Source organism: Oryzias latipes, chromosome 17 (assembly GCF_002234675.1).
Source record: "Oryzias latipes chromosome 17, ASM223467v1".
NCBI classification, from domain to species: domain Eukaryota; kingdom Metazoa; phylum Chordata; class Actinopteri; order Beloniformes; family Adrianichthyidae; genus Oryzias; species Oryzias latipes.
Window position 1 is genome coordinate 8,135,230 of NC_019875.2, and position 14,596 is coordinate 8,149,825.

Consider the following 14,596-nt stretch of genomic DNA (forward strand, 5'->3'; position numbering starts at 1 on the left):
TAAAGGCTCCGTTTCAGAACCAACTTGTTCTCTTCGGCATTGTGAGGGCGAGCGAAAGTGTTCACCAGGCCAGCTGAAGGACTGCATTATGGGATCTGTAGTGAATCTGCAATCAGCGCCACATTTCACCAGGCCATTAACAAGAGTCGCATAAAATGCTCTGGTGGGCCGGATGCCTGCGTGACGTGATGACGCCATCAACGTAAATCAGCTGATTCTGTTGTGGACGTCTTCATACGGCTTTGCTCCACATCAGAATCCGTTTATGGCCGTTTATGACAATTACATTTATGGCGCTAACGGTCAAAGAGTTACGGTGTGTCAAAGAACGTGTATTATGTAGGTTTTTCACTGGAGACATCTCCATTGTTTAAAGTGCAGATGACACAGCAGGAGTCCAGTTGCTCTGAACAGGGTCTGACTGGAAACGGGAAGCTTCAGCTTCAAATAAAAACCTCAGAGCAGCCTTGGTTCTTCTGTGATTCCAGCTCCAGCTTTGCTGCTGATCGAGTTCTGTTTCTGCAGGAAGCAGAACCTGTTTTCACCACTTTGATTTTTCACATTGAGCTACATTTACCACAATAGGATTGAAAGTTTGGATTGTGAGATTGGATGTCAGTGCTGTGTATTTGGGTGTTAGGGTCATTTTAGTAAATGATTGTCGGAAGAGCGCCATCTCCTGGAGACTGTGCCGTAACCGCTGTGTCGTCCCTCAGTGCTACAACTGTGAGGAGGAGGCCATGTACCACTGCTGCTGGAACACCTCCTACTGCTCCATCAAGTGTCAGCAGGAGCACTGGCACGCCGACCACAAACGAACCTGCCGCAGGAAGAGATGAGCCGGCCCCGCCCCCCTCTGACATCACACATGGCACCCCCCTGCTGTCAGTCAGTCAGTCACCAACATACGCGCTCTCCTCCCTCCAGCTTCTCCTCTTGCCTTGATAAAACTGTGTGGACCCGCCGACGAGCGATTTAAAGTTCATTTCCCCTCTGTGATGACTCTATACCCCCCCCCCCCCCCCCCCCCCCCCCCCGATTTGTGAACAAATTTCTCCAAAGCATGACTCAAATGCTGAGTTATGAAATGTGTTTTTGTTTTGTTTTTTCTGCTGGAGAATGTTATTTATGCGAGAAACAAGTGAGCGCTGCCTGAGAATGTTTTATTAGGATTTTTAAAAATGTGGGTTTTTCTATCCCACATGCATCAAACAAGAATGAACAAAGAAACCGTCACGGACGAGGAGAACTCTGCAGACGGCCCGCTTGGATTGGTGGTGGTGGTGGATTGCACCTTTTGAATCGTTTCTACCTAGAATCTCAGCATCAACAAGTCACTCTTTGGGAACAGGGTCAGAGGTCGGCCCTAAAAGACGCCGGCTCAACTAATCATTTGTGTCCACGATGATCATAACTGCACACGTGTGGCTTTCTTCATTTGATGGGAAGAGATCCTGTGCCGGGTCTCAGACAGGGTTCATGCTTTTTGTTTCTTTGCACACATTTCATGTCTTCATGAATCCCAAACAAACAAACAAACCCAGAGCTTGTAATGTTGCCAAAAAGCCTGGCGTCAGTTTGAAGTCACCCGCAGAGTCGTCCCGCTCCACGCCTGCGCCGTCAGTCCCTTTCCAGAGACTCTGCGTTTGCTGTTGTTGGTGCTCAGTGCCTGTTTGTTTCGGGGCTCGTCTGCATGCCGACAGCTTCACACTTTAGGTTTTTAATTTATGGCAAAAAAAAGAAAAAACGGCGTGAGGAGCAAAAATGGAGGCAGTGGTTCAAAATATTATGCAAATGTAAAGCAGGAATTCCTGTTTTGTAGTCTTTTCTTTCCTCTGTGGTGTGTAACTGTGGTGCTCTGATTCTGTTTTCTAAAGGCAATGAGATTGCCAGATTCAAACCTTTGATTGTTTCCTTAGTGATGAACTTTTTACAGAAGTGCTGATCATCATCATCATCGTCATCATCATTAATGGACAGAACTGTGTTTGGAACCGTCGGCTTGTTTTTGTTTTTTTACAACAAACCATCCCAGAAGATTGATTAAATCGATTGTTTAGACAAAAATGTCCGTAGCTTTCCCCAATTGTGTTATAAAAAAAATGGACTTTTCTTTTCCCATGAATTCCATCCAACCTGAACCTTTCTTACAGAAATATTTGTGGTCTTTGATCTTCAGTAGTTGATCAGACGGTCTCTGCTCTGTGTCTGCTGAGCTTTAGCTCTGCTTCCTCCTTACTTTATGCTTTAGTTACTGTAGGATTAATGCCATGCTATTTGGTTTTTGTTGCCAAACTAAACAAAAAGCAGATTGTTTTTTTTGAGGGGTTTGACCCGCCGCTTTCAGAGCGATGGCTCCGCCCCTCCTGATGGCAGAGGGAGGGGATCAGTGGTCCTCTGGATTTTAGTGCGTTTTAAACATCAGTTGATGATGAAATCTCTGTATTTTAAATATCAAGCCCCCCCCCTCTAAGTAGTTCCTTGTGAACGTGTTTCTGTCAGGTTTCTTTTTGTAAGATGTCTTTCTAGACGCTGCAGAAAAACATCCGGACCTGGAATCGTTTCTGCGTACTTTTTGAGCAGCTCGGATTTGAGGTTTCTTTTTTCCCCGGATCGCAGTCGTCCAGATGGAGACGGAGAAGATCGGTGGTGTTTGGACTCTGAGGTGATTTCGTTTTGGTTCCTCCTCTCTCGTCATGTCTGCTCCGTCGTCGGGTCACTTTTCCAGTCTCATGGTTGCACTACATGTAAATATCAGTAAACCTGCTTCATGTCGGTGTGTAAATTAAGTGGCATTTAATATTTCAGTGATCTGGATGACTGTTGGTCCTAATTTTGTACAATGTACAACTGATATCAGCTTTCATGTCACTTTGTATGTATTTCCTTTTTTTTTTAAATGTTTTAAAACCTTCAATGCGTAAATGAAGATGAAGCAGCTTTTTGTTCTTCTGGTTTTAAACTCATGTTGGAATGTTTTTATATCTGTGCATCAGCCATGTCGGTTTAAGTTTTTTAATCTTCTTTTGTGTGTTTAAGTTTTTATCTCACTCTGCTTTGTATTCCTGGAGTTTTAAACGCATGCATAAAAGCCGTGTGGATTTCCTCCCCCCTCATTTCATGGTGTAAGCTAAAAATAAAAGACGTAGTTGCACTCAAACTGCAATATGACAATGTTTTTGTTTTCCGGGAGGCGATGCTGTTTCCAGATGTGTGAGGCGGATTCCAGCTGGAAAAAGGGAGTTGATCAGATGATCAAACGCGTCTAGTTTTGAGGTATTTTACTATGTGATTTTGAGATGGATCCTTCTTGTACTTAAAGTACGTCTGACAGGAAGGAAAACGGCTGTAAAGGTTTCTCTGCTCTCACTTCTAGTAGGTCATCCTCTTCTGTTCTGTCCACATGTAAACTATTAACCATAGCAACATTTTTTAATGCTGCCAGTCTTTTGTTTTTGTACACTTTAGCTAGCAATATGTATATAAATATATTCTATGTGCTAACATGGAGAAATAAATGTATCAACCAGTGTCTGCGGTCCAGTTTGGTTCTTGGGGGGGGGCTTGTTTTGGAGAAGCAGGGTTGGAGTTGATGCTGAAGCTGGAGGTTTCTGCTCAGACAGGAACTGTGTAACCCTTGTGCTATCCTAGGCACTTTAACATTGGGAGTTGGGTCATCTAGACCCACTAGACAGTGCTCTGAACCTTTTTTCTTCAATGATTTGTGATCTTCACTGGTGTCCATGGATTACATGAAATCTTTCCACCTTTATTCACCTTTGTCATGGTAGGAAGAACACGTCAATGTACGGGTGGGGTCATCTCTGATAGCACAAGGGTTAAAGAGTTTAGAAAGCCAATCATCTGCAGTTTCAGCTCAGACTCTTCTGTGGTGAAAGGATGAAGCTCCTAAGTGGCTGCAGGATTACTGCAGGTGTCCAGCAGGGCTCACTTTATGTCTTCTTGTTTGTGTTATAAGATTAATGATAAATCATTAAACAGGTTTTTCTTAGGTTTTTTTCCCCACCAGTACTACTGCCAAAATACTGTAAGTATATATGTAGGACTGGTTTGGTTTATTATTTAGATTTGTAATCTTTTACTTCACAATTTTTAGTAAACTGTAAGGATTAAAATTTTGGATTTCATAGAAAAGTTTCGCAGACTGAAAAAAAAAAAGTCGAGCAATACATCTGATGGCCACTAGGTGGTGCCAATGGACTGAGTCATGCTGTTGGACTTGTAAATTGTATTTTCCTTTTTGCGCCTTTTCTCTCAGTTACTTTCACGGCCCCACTGTTCAGCTTTTTGAACACCTTACCACAGCTGTGAGAAGTTCTGTCTGAATACAAATAAATCTCACAACACAAAACATTTACTAACCAGCTAAGTGTTGAAACGTATCCAACCACGAGGGGGCGCCATACCAAGTCTGGGTAAATACAAATGTCTTAGGGATGTGTAATCTGCTATAAACCTTGTCCTATCCTAGGCACTTTAACGTTGGGAGTTGGGTCATCTAGACCCACTAGACAGTGCTCACATTGGGAGAACACGTCAATGTAAGGGTGGGGTCATCTAAGATGGCACAAGGGTTAAAAAAAAGATTATTACTAACTAAAGCCACTGGGATGAAAACTTTAATTTTTTTTTTGCTAAAACCAAATTTCAGCACTTTAGTCAATTTTTAGTCAATTTAAAAAAAAATAGGATCATCCCATTTTCCAGGCTGCAAATCCCAAATTTGTTTATTTTAGCTTATTCATGTGAAAGCAGCAATGATGCAACCAAACCTGCAGTGTAACAAAGATACTTTATTGTCAAAATATTCATTTAAAGGAAACAACTCTAATAAGACATTTTTAAAACCTTTAAAAAAAATCCAGAGGACGTTGTTGAAAAAGAAACCCGGCAATGAAAGTGGTTTTTTTTGGCTAAAAACACACAAACGGTGAAACCAGAACATTCTGAGCCGAAGCAAAGACGTCTCCTTACGGGTTCCTGATAAAACACTAGAACTCCTGTTTGACATCACTGTGCGCTGAGCCCTGATTGATCTGTACATGAAAAAATAAGACGGACTCTTCACTCCTATTTACAAGTCAAAGTTGATGCACCATTTCAGAGCTGGGGGGGGGGGGGGGGGGGCAGCTGTTGGCTGACAGGCAGATTATAATCCAGTGACGTTTCTAGTTTCTACATGTTTGAGATTGGAAAAGATAAAAAGTTGACATTTCAAATGGGCCTGACTGAATAATAAAAAGTGTAATTCTTCATAAGGCCACAAGGGGGCGACAACAACTGAATAGCGTTTAGATCTCAGTTGAATGTCCCTGTTTACTGACATACAAACTCAAATTAGAGGCTTTACTCTTAAGTATTTATGCTATGCAATATAGGTGGTATTTTCAAAATAAAACATTGATTCAAATATCCAAATGCAGAAGATGTAATTGTTGATTAAAGTGAATTGGTGCCAAAATGGAGGAAAACCGATCAGATGTAACTGCAGGGATATTTCTTACTTTTTAAAAATAATCTATCAACATATAATCTCTGTTTTTATAATATGCTTGATATAAGACTCTGTTTCACTCTAGATAATGTTTTTTTTCTTCTTATATTAGCAAATATTCAGAATAAAACATTCTTGAATGTCTTGTATTTCTAAAAGAGAAACAAAATAAATTAAGTCAGTCTTTTTTGTACATACTTACAGAATACAAGTGGTTAAAGTGGATGGTTTGTTAGTTTGTAGGAAAAAATAAAGGCTGCGGGTGTTTGGATGTAAATGTTTGGCTAGTTTAAAAAATAAAAGCTCAGACGTACCTCATAGCGACGTTGAGGGGAAACTGGTTTAAACACAGCTCGGTCTTTGTAATGATGATGCAGCAAAAACTCAAGGTATGTTTGGGATTTTTAAGTGGAAATTTACATTTACAATTTTACAAGGACGTGTAAAAAAAGAGGTTAAGGAAGCAGGTTTTTCTTTTAAAGTGAGCCACACGTAAATGTAAAAGCCAACATCTTTGCTACGTTGGTGAAAGTCCTCCGTCTGTAAGGTCACCGCTGAAACGGTCAGCGCGGGCGGAGGACTTCCTGCTCGCACCTCTTAGTCAGATTAAATATTAATCCACTAGGCGGCGCTACATGTTATAAGCCACATAAATGGGATCCAGCTGGTCGGCCAGGAAGCCGTCGCGCAGGTGCATGCGCTGCTTCTCGCCGCGGGAGTTGATGGGGATGACGCCGATGTCGACCACCACCACTACGCCCACGATCAGGTAGTGCTCCTCCAGAACCACGTTGGTCACCAGAGGGACCAGGTCCAGAGCCTCCTGCTCGGAGCCGTCCAGCTCCACCACCACCACCAGCAGGTTGGTCCAGGTGAACACGGCGCTGCAGACACACAGGAACAACCGGAGGTTCTAGAGGAAAGGATCTGTGACGTCTGCTAAACAAACACAAGATCAGAGCAGCGTGGATGTGAACCACAGAGGAGTTTCTGAGGCCTGTAGCAAACTTTCAGAGAACTACATCCATATGTAGAATATATTACACTAAAGAAGGATTTTTTTTTTTACCTAGTTCACTTTCTGACGACTGGATCTCTGAGGCACCGCTGTCGGACCCTCCCCCTCCTCCCCCTCCTCATTGCTGAGAGCTCTATGTTTATGGGGGCATGCGTGGCAACTGTGGTGATGTTTGATGGATTGATTGAGTTTGTTGAATAATAACCAAGTAGATCAGATTATTTCTAGACTTTCTTTCTGTTCTGCCAAATGTCAATAGTAACCCTTGTGCTATCCTAGGCACTTTAACATTTGGAGCTGGGTCATCTAGACCCCATAGTCAGTGCTCTGAACCTTTTGATGTGTGATCTTCACTGGTGTCCATGGATTACATGAAATCTTTCCACCTTTATCCACCTTTGTCATGGTAGGGAGAACACGTCAATGTGAGGGTGGGGTCATCTAAGATAACACAAGGGTTAAATGGGAAAGTTTTCAAATGAATACTACAGCTGATCACCACCCTGTTTACTGGGAGTGAAAAAAATGAATGACACTGTTCAATTGTGGAAAATGTATATTACTATACTTAAACAAACTAAATGTAAAAACATTTAATTTTACAAGCCCCATTATAAAATTAACTTACATTAAGATACTCTCATCTTGTAACAAAAGATACATTAACCAAAATACGCTCATTTATTTTCATGGCAATAGTTAAGTAGGTCTTTTATTGATGGTATTTCGTCATTAAAGTAGTTCTTCAATGTTTTTTCAAAGTTTCAGATCGGGTCAAAGCAGGAAATCCAAAGAATCTCAGACTTTCTGAGAGGAAAGTTTGTTTTCCTAAACAATTGTAGCTTTCGAAACATCAGAAAATGTAAGTTATTGAATTTATGAGACGGTATTCAACGGCAAGAACTGTTGCTGTGTGTCAGGCTGCTCACCACTCTGTGATGCTCTTGTGCGTCCTGATCACAGACGTCTCAATGTCGATGGGGTGATAGCGCATCCCTCTGAGCTCCATGGCCTCCTCCAGAGCGCCGACCACGTACAGCGCGTCATGGCGCTCTGCAGATACACGTTTAGACATCAGGTTGAAGAGGCGGGTGAGCCGTTGGGATTTAGGTTTCACAGAACTTCATCAAGCTGGGATTTGCTCCTGTGATGATGATGATGATGAAGGCGAACCCCCCCCCCCTCCGTGTCCTCACCTCCACTGGCGTCTGTGAGCTCCGTCCTGCGGAGGAAGCCCAGGTACCCGGTCCGAGCCCAGACGGTCTGCGTGTCTCCAAAGCTGAGCCTGGAGCTGAAGTGGTCCGACTGCAGCGCCTCGTCCCCGTACACGGTGAAGTATCCGCTGGCGTTGTGACCGCTATGCACCCAGATCTACATTCACACACACACACACACACACACGCAAAAGTTAGAAAAATTCAAGATGTTTCTGTGCACTTAGTATTCTTGCAGTCTAATCAAATAAAAGCTGAATTATACTAGTCAACCAAAAATCACTATATAAAAAATTCATCTCATCCATCCATTTTCTAAACCCACGAAAATCCTGTTTGGGGTCACATTGTTGCTGGAGCCTATCCCATCTACTGTCAGGAGAAGGCTGAGTACACCCCTAAAAGGGGATTCAATCTATCACAGGGCTACAATTCTTTCAATTTTTTACAATAATTTGAGTCTTTCTTAGGACCAATTGGGCGTTTTCCTCACCGTTTTCTCCTCCATCCATCAATCTACGTCTACTTTAGTCTACTGACAGATGATTCGGTGTTTTTGGGTTTTGCTTCATCAGAGCAGCCGATTGATCCAGTCTGTCTTTGTCCTGTCCTCTCAAACCCAAACTGGTCTTAGTGGCCTTTCATGTTTCCAGTGGTATTTTCATCAACTCAGAGAATACATCTAAATCAGTTTCATATGTGTCCATTAATTTGAATTAAAATTAATAAATAAAGAGGGAGGGGCCAAACAAACCTCTCCCAGATGCGACTCCCCCATTGGTCCCTTAGTCTCTGGGTTTGCGATGATGATTCGAACTCCGGGCAGGATCTGCTCAAACACAGAGGAAAACTCAATGCAAACTGGACTTTTTCTAAAACATCAAAGTTCATTTCCGTGTGAGCTCACCTTTCCAGACTCCATCAAGGACAGACTGTGTGGAGACCCCCTCTCTACCAGCCTGACTCTGCCCAGCAAAGAAAACAACTGTGTTCAGACAAATGTGTTGCTTTACCAGCTTTTGTGCACAAAAACATCTGTTTTGGAGGAAATGGAGCTCATCAGGGCAGAAATCTAAAAAACCTGGTTGTTCACGTGTATCTGTTATTCAAAAGATTAAAAGAATAAAGTTTCTACTTCCCCGCCAAAATAAAATCTAAGATACATTCAGGGAAACTCCTCCAGATCTATTCAGTGTGCAGTGGAAAAGCCTTTTTTATCTTTAGCTTTTTTTTTTTTCAAGTGACCAGGTTAAGTCTTTTTTTCTTAACCCTTGTGCTATCCTAGGCACTTTAACATTGGGAGTTGGGTCATCTAGACCCACTAGACAGTGCTCTGAACCTTTTTTCTTCAATGATTTGTGATCTTCACTGGTGTCCATGGATTACATGAAATCCTCTTCACCTTTATCCACCTTTGTCATGGTAGGGAGAACACGTCAATGTAAGGGTGGGGTCATCTAAGATTGCAAAAGGGTTATAGTTCTTTGATATCAGAGTTTTCAGTGTCATTTTGAATTCTCAAACTTTCTATGAACATTTTTAGGAAATATCTCCAAAATAGAGCAGAACCAAAGAGAACCGTGTAAGTGGGGGTATCTCAGTCCTCAGAGAGCATGAAGAAAACCACAGGAAAAAGTGTCTTACTTTTTTGCAAAAATTGAAATAGATGTTCTGCTGTGCTTTAGAGACTCACTTCTAGAGACCTCTGGTATACAGAGGAGCCTTAAGTCAAACTAAGCCCATATCACCCTCCTTCCACCACCGTGCTTTACAGCAGCACATTTGACTCCCTCCAAATGTGCTGCTGTAGCATTCCTGTCATTTTGTAGGACCATGGTTCAGCTTTCTGAACTCGGCTGGTCTTCAGAGTTGGTGCATCAAGCAGGCATCAGCTGCTCCACAGTAATGAATTATATCGTTATGTTTACAGAAAGCTGGTTTTCTCTGTGCTACTCTCTCTCCAGCTGTTTAAGGTGATGAAAAAAAACATGATGCTGGTCAGGGATTATGAAAGGAACAGCGAGGAGGAAAAAGTCCACAGATTTATATTTTATGCATTGACACTGAAACGGAGCAAACATGACTCAACGCTGCTTTAGATGCAAACCATGACAATCTGTAATAAGGATCCATCGCTGAGCAGCTTCACTACACAACGACTAGCTGTCATAAATCTGTCTAAATAAAAATCTAGTTTGTCCAACTACATTCTGAATAAACAAGCATGAATTTTTACCCGTCAAAATGTAATATAAAGTTGCTTTACAATGCATAAAATTGTTCTGGTTTGGTTTTGTGCCCAAAATGACCTAAGAGGCTGAGAGACTAAATCTAGAGGAATGTCAGTAAAGATCAGCTGTGAAGGAAATAAAATTCTATAAAATGTCACATGGACAACAATAATCTCTGTTAGCAGAGCCTCTCTGTGCACCAAGAGGCTCATTTTCTGTCACTGCTAACTCCTCCTTGCAAACTCATTTCTCGTTATCCTTTAATAGATAAAAGAGAGCAAGAGAGTGGGAGGAGCAAACGCAGCTGACCGCGGGTTCTTTAACACCTTTAATGGTTCCTCAAATGTACATTTTTATTCCCAGCTTCAGCTGTAATCCCAGAGTTTTATCACATTTGGTCCAGAAAACGCCCGTCTGTCCTAAGAGAGTTCAGGGCTTATTAGGTCCCTGCTGACAGACACATCAGAGCAGAAGCAGAAGCAGTGGCAGAGCTCACTCACCTGTCGTGCCGCAGCGCCCTCATATCCACATAAACCGTGGTGGGGTCGGGTCCTGATGTGCCCTGAAAGTACCAACAGGATCCAGTTACCCCAGCAGGACCTCAAATGAAAGCCCTGCAGCTGCTGCTGCTGCTGCTGCTGCTGCTGCTGCTGCTGCTGCAGCTGCTGCAGCTGCTGCTGCTGCACCAGAGGCTGCAGGGCTTCTGGAGGCGAGGCTTCTCTCCTCAAACCTCCTCATCTGTGTGATCATTAAAATGATACTTCACGTAAACTACAAGTGGATGAAAAAACCCCACAAAAACAGACAACCCCATTTCCTGTGACAGACGTGCAAAAAACGTTTAAAGAGAAAACGTTTGTGAATGAAGTGATTATATTGATCAGATCATTTGTCCTGCGATCAGCTGCAGGGGGAAGTTGGATTTTCTGGAAAATCCAAATGATCTCCAACCTTGATCTTCCTCCACCATCTCTCCACAATTCTTCAGGAGTGTAAATCCCCCCACCGGACACAGAGGCATGCTGGGAGTTGGAGTCTCCACCATGCGAATAATAACAATAAATTCATCACCTCCACAGTGCAGTGATTTCTAGCCTTTCCCTGCTCATTTCAAAATCAGCAGGTTTGAATCATGTTAGAGGACACAGACTCACACAACTGACTCTACACAAAGCTCCGTTCACACATCATGACCAAAAAAAATGTTTTTTTAATATCAAATATAGAACATTCATGTGAAAATGAAGATTTGTATATAATGGTTAGTGAAGACAAATAAGTCTTGTTTTTAATGAACTTTCTGCTTAAAGAATTGTTAAAAAAAATAAAAAATTCTACAATTATTTAGGCTTGATGTAGAAAGTTGAGGAGCGTCAGATTCAGCCTGTTTTTCCAAAGGTTTGTAGCAAAATAGGCAGAATTTTTTTCACACCAACCACATTTTTGTCATTTTAATTGATTTCTTTGTTCTTTCAAGGGAATTTAGATAACTTTTGTTAAATTTTTTAAATAAATAATTATCTATTATTGTTTGGGTTAATTTTTTATTGAATGTTTCCTTTTTGGTTTGTATAAAATGATACATAATTTTCCAGATTCATTCAATCTACAACTTTAACATTTTGCAATACAACAGAAATGCAAAATTTTAGGTCAAATATGGGGCGTTTCATTTAAACCAGATTTCCGTTTTTATCGTTTCTCTCTTCATTTCTATGGACCACAGTTGTTGCTGTCATCTCTGACTCCACACACTGTCCAAACTTCATTCATTCAAGGAAGACCTGAACCAAAAGATGGGATTTTTTTCACCAGAGGTTTTGTTTTTTGAGCCGTTTGACACCAAAGTGCTGCTGTGATCGAGCCCAGACGTCCCCCTGCAAGAAGAAGCTGCATAAAGTGCTTTTATTTTGAAAGCATGTGCCCCAAACCATTTTTTGCATCATTTAGGTTTAAATGTGGTCACTTTGTTTTTTTTTTAAAGCACTCAGAAAACGTCATCTTGCAGAGAGGGTTTGAATTTCAGTGGAGGAAGTGGTGGCGGTGGTGGGGTATATGGGGGGGGGGGGGGGGTACCTACCTGATCAGCTAGCTTTCCCAGCCTGTGAGGCTGCAGCAGCAGAGGGAAGGGCCGGATGAGAGAGAGGATGGGGGTAAAGGAGGAGAGGAGGCAGTTAAGGAGGTGGGAGGGCGGAGACAAAACCAAGTATGAGAAAAGAAATGAGGGTGGAGTTATGCCTTCAAAGCAGGAGAAGGGAGGAAAAGATGTCACAATGGAAAACAAGACAAAAAGGAAATGTGTCGTCGAAAAAAACCAAACAAAAAATATTTTTAAACCAGGTGTTAGTCCAATTCCCTGCAGGGACAACTCTGTTCTAGAACCATCATTCCACAGCAATATGACATGCAGTTAAAAATGATTATTTTTTATTTTTTTGAACATTTAACTCATTTCAATTGTTTCTCTTCAGTGTTTCTGTTGCATTTTAGCTGTGGGTAAACCGAAACAGCTAAAATGAAACTAAAAAGGTGGAAAAAAACCATCTCAACTGGGATTGATCACATTTATCATTCCTACAATTAGGTCTAAAGGACCCAGAAAGAAAAAAACCCTTCAGGTTGATAAGCAAACAGAAAATATATCTGCAGACGTCTTCAAATGATGAGTTCCAATCACAAAAACCTTAGACCAACTTGTTCAGCAAAGACAGTCAGGGTTCCTGCTTTGATTAAAAAGGATGGAAAAGCATTAAAAGGGAACTAAATTAAAAGAAATCAGATGATTTCTTTTGAAAATAGATTGCTCTTTTCTATGTTATCACTTGAACTCACCAGGTAAAAACCTGTCCCAGTGCTCTAAAATGTTCAGAAATCATTGATGTACAGCAGATTTGCACAAGTACAAAGTTTACTCAAATATTGAAAACGTTTCAGACCCTCTAGTGAACAATGTTTGAAACATCCAGCTTGTCGTTTTCGTGTTTAAGAGACTTTTAGAGAATCGTAGAATCAGTTTTATTCCAAAGCGCTAATCTTTGCTATCCATGCAAAGATCCTGTTCTTTATTCATGATGTGACATTTCCTCACACTTTTTCATGATTTTACTGCATAATATAAAATTGTGTTTCAGCTCTTTATTTGCCAATTTTATTTGGAAAACCATCAATTTTGAGCTACAGATTTCAGAGCAGCAGAAACAACCAGCTGGAGATCAGGGAGCAGACAGGCCGGACGAAAACGTCACATCCTACAAAAGCGCGTAAACCTGCCAGCGGTTCAGTGGGCATCTGTAAAAACGTGATGCTACTTTAAAAGGATGGAGAAGGGAGAGAGACACTGGCTGACCTGCAGGCAGATGGCCAGGTTGACTCTGCAGCCGAAGGAGGTGCTAACGGCCCGAGGGTGGAGCCCCAAATCCTTGAAGAGTTTGGAGAAAGACTGGGTCAGGGCTGTCCTGGGACGCTCCTCTGCCACAACAACACAGGTCCTCACTCGAGACAAGTCCAGGCCTCGAGACTGAAGACGGAAACAAGCAGGGTGGAGGTTAAAGGAGGCGCAACACCGACCTCCTGGGAAGCCCAGCTGTGCTCACCTTCAGTGAGTCGGTCTGTAGACCGAGGCCTTTGGTGCAGAGCTCCATGACACTGTAGGAGCAGAAAGTGTCCCGCACTTTGTACTGACTGACGGCTGAGAGCCACAGAGCCGGGTTCACCTCCAGCTCAGACGGGGGGATCAGGATGGACTGGTGACCCGAGTACACACTGAAGAGAGAGCAAAATATCTCTGTCAACTTCCCATTACAGAGCCAACAATCTGGAGCTCCTAACTCTACACTTCTGGGTCCACCCAAGACATCAAACTGTACCAAGTAAAAGACGCCTGGAAAGATTTCTAAAAAGAAAAGCTGGATCTGAGAGGCCCTCTATGAGAGATTAGCCTTAAAACACTCTGCAGACATTAGAATCTGCAGGAGTTGTAGAGGTTAGAAACTGGACTTTTAGGTGAAACTAAAATCTACCCCTCAGCTCTGCCACTAAAGGGGAAAGGGGGGCTTTTTCTTTTATAGATGAAAGGGTAAGGGGAGGGGCTACACAGGGCTTTAAAGGACAAGCACTTGTAATGGTTGCCACTACAAATCAGTTTTTGACCATGACCTGAAGCTTGAAAAACGTGTGTTTTTATTTCACAGGTTTTGTTTCAATGAAGTTTTTCTGTATTTGTCATCACCCCATTGGTTGAACGGGACCAGCTGACAGGTGATAACCAGGTGACAACCAGGTGACAACCAGGTGACAGCCAGGTGACAGCCAGGTGACAGCCAGGTGACAGCCAGGTGACAACCAGGTGACAGCCAGGTGACAACCAGGTCACAGTCAGGTCACAGCCAGGTGACACGCCTTTTTTTTTAAGGAGATGCCGGAGCGCTGTAAGGGTGGGAATGCACAGCTGACGGCTGACCATGAGCACGGAGGAGCAAGCGATCTCTCATGTGGATTATCTTTCCCAGCTCGGATTATTTTCCCCATAACGTTCAAGGAAGTATACTTCCCTAAGAGCTCGGATCGTCCAACACGAGGATCAGCAGCAGCTTCATTGACGGCTGGAAGGCGTTCCAGC

At 42.4% G+C, this 14,596-nt stretch overlaps 2 protein-coding genes across 14 annotated transcripts in view; one reads left to right on the forward strand and one right to left on the reverse strand.

Moving 5' to 3' along the window:
* zmynd11 (zinc finger MYND-type containing 11) overlaps positions 1-3,531 on the forward strand; it is a 34,995-nt gene extending 31,464 nt beyond the window's left edge. For all 9 annotated transcript variants that reach the window (XM_023965144.1, XM_023965149.1, XM_023965143.1 and 6 more), the window contains one exon: positions 717-3,531. In XM_023965144.1, coding sequence (XP_023820912.1) covers positions 717-839 — 123 coding nt within the window. In that variant the 3' untranslated portion in view covers positions 840-3,531. The remainder of the gene's footprint in view (positions 1-716) is intronic.
* Positions 3,532-4,794: 1,263 nt separating this feature from the next.
* The window catches only part of dip2c (disco interacting protein 2 homolog C), a 201,298-nt gene continuing 191,496 nt past the window's right edge, over positions 4,795-14,596 (reverse strand). For 4 of the 5 annotated variants that reach the window (XM_020711272.2, XM_020711269.2, XM_020711268.2 and 1 more), the window contains 9 exons: positions 13,572-13,740; positions 13,325-13,495; positions 12,059-12,088; positions 10,479-10,540; positions 8,655-8,712; positions 8,502-8,576; positions 7,730-7,904; positions 7,463-7,586; positions 4,795-6,399 (listed from right to left, as the gene is read on the reverse strand). In XM_020711272.2, the coding sequence (XP_020566931.1) occupies positions 6,147-6,399; positions 7,463-7,586; positions 7,730-7,904; positions 8,502-8,576; positions 8,655-8,712; positions 10,479-10,540; positions 12,059-12,088; positions 13,325-13,495; positions 13,572-13,740 (1,117 nt within the window). In that variant the 3' untranslated portion in view covers positions 4,795-6,146. The remainder of the gene's footprint in view (positions 6,400-7,462; positions 7,587-7,729; positions 7,905-8,501; positions 8,577-8,654; positions 8,713-10,478; positions 10,541-12,058; positions 12,089-13,324; positions 13,496-13,571; positions 13,741-14,596) is intronic. The other variant, XM_020711270.2, reaches the window with a different exon arrangement.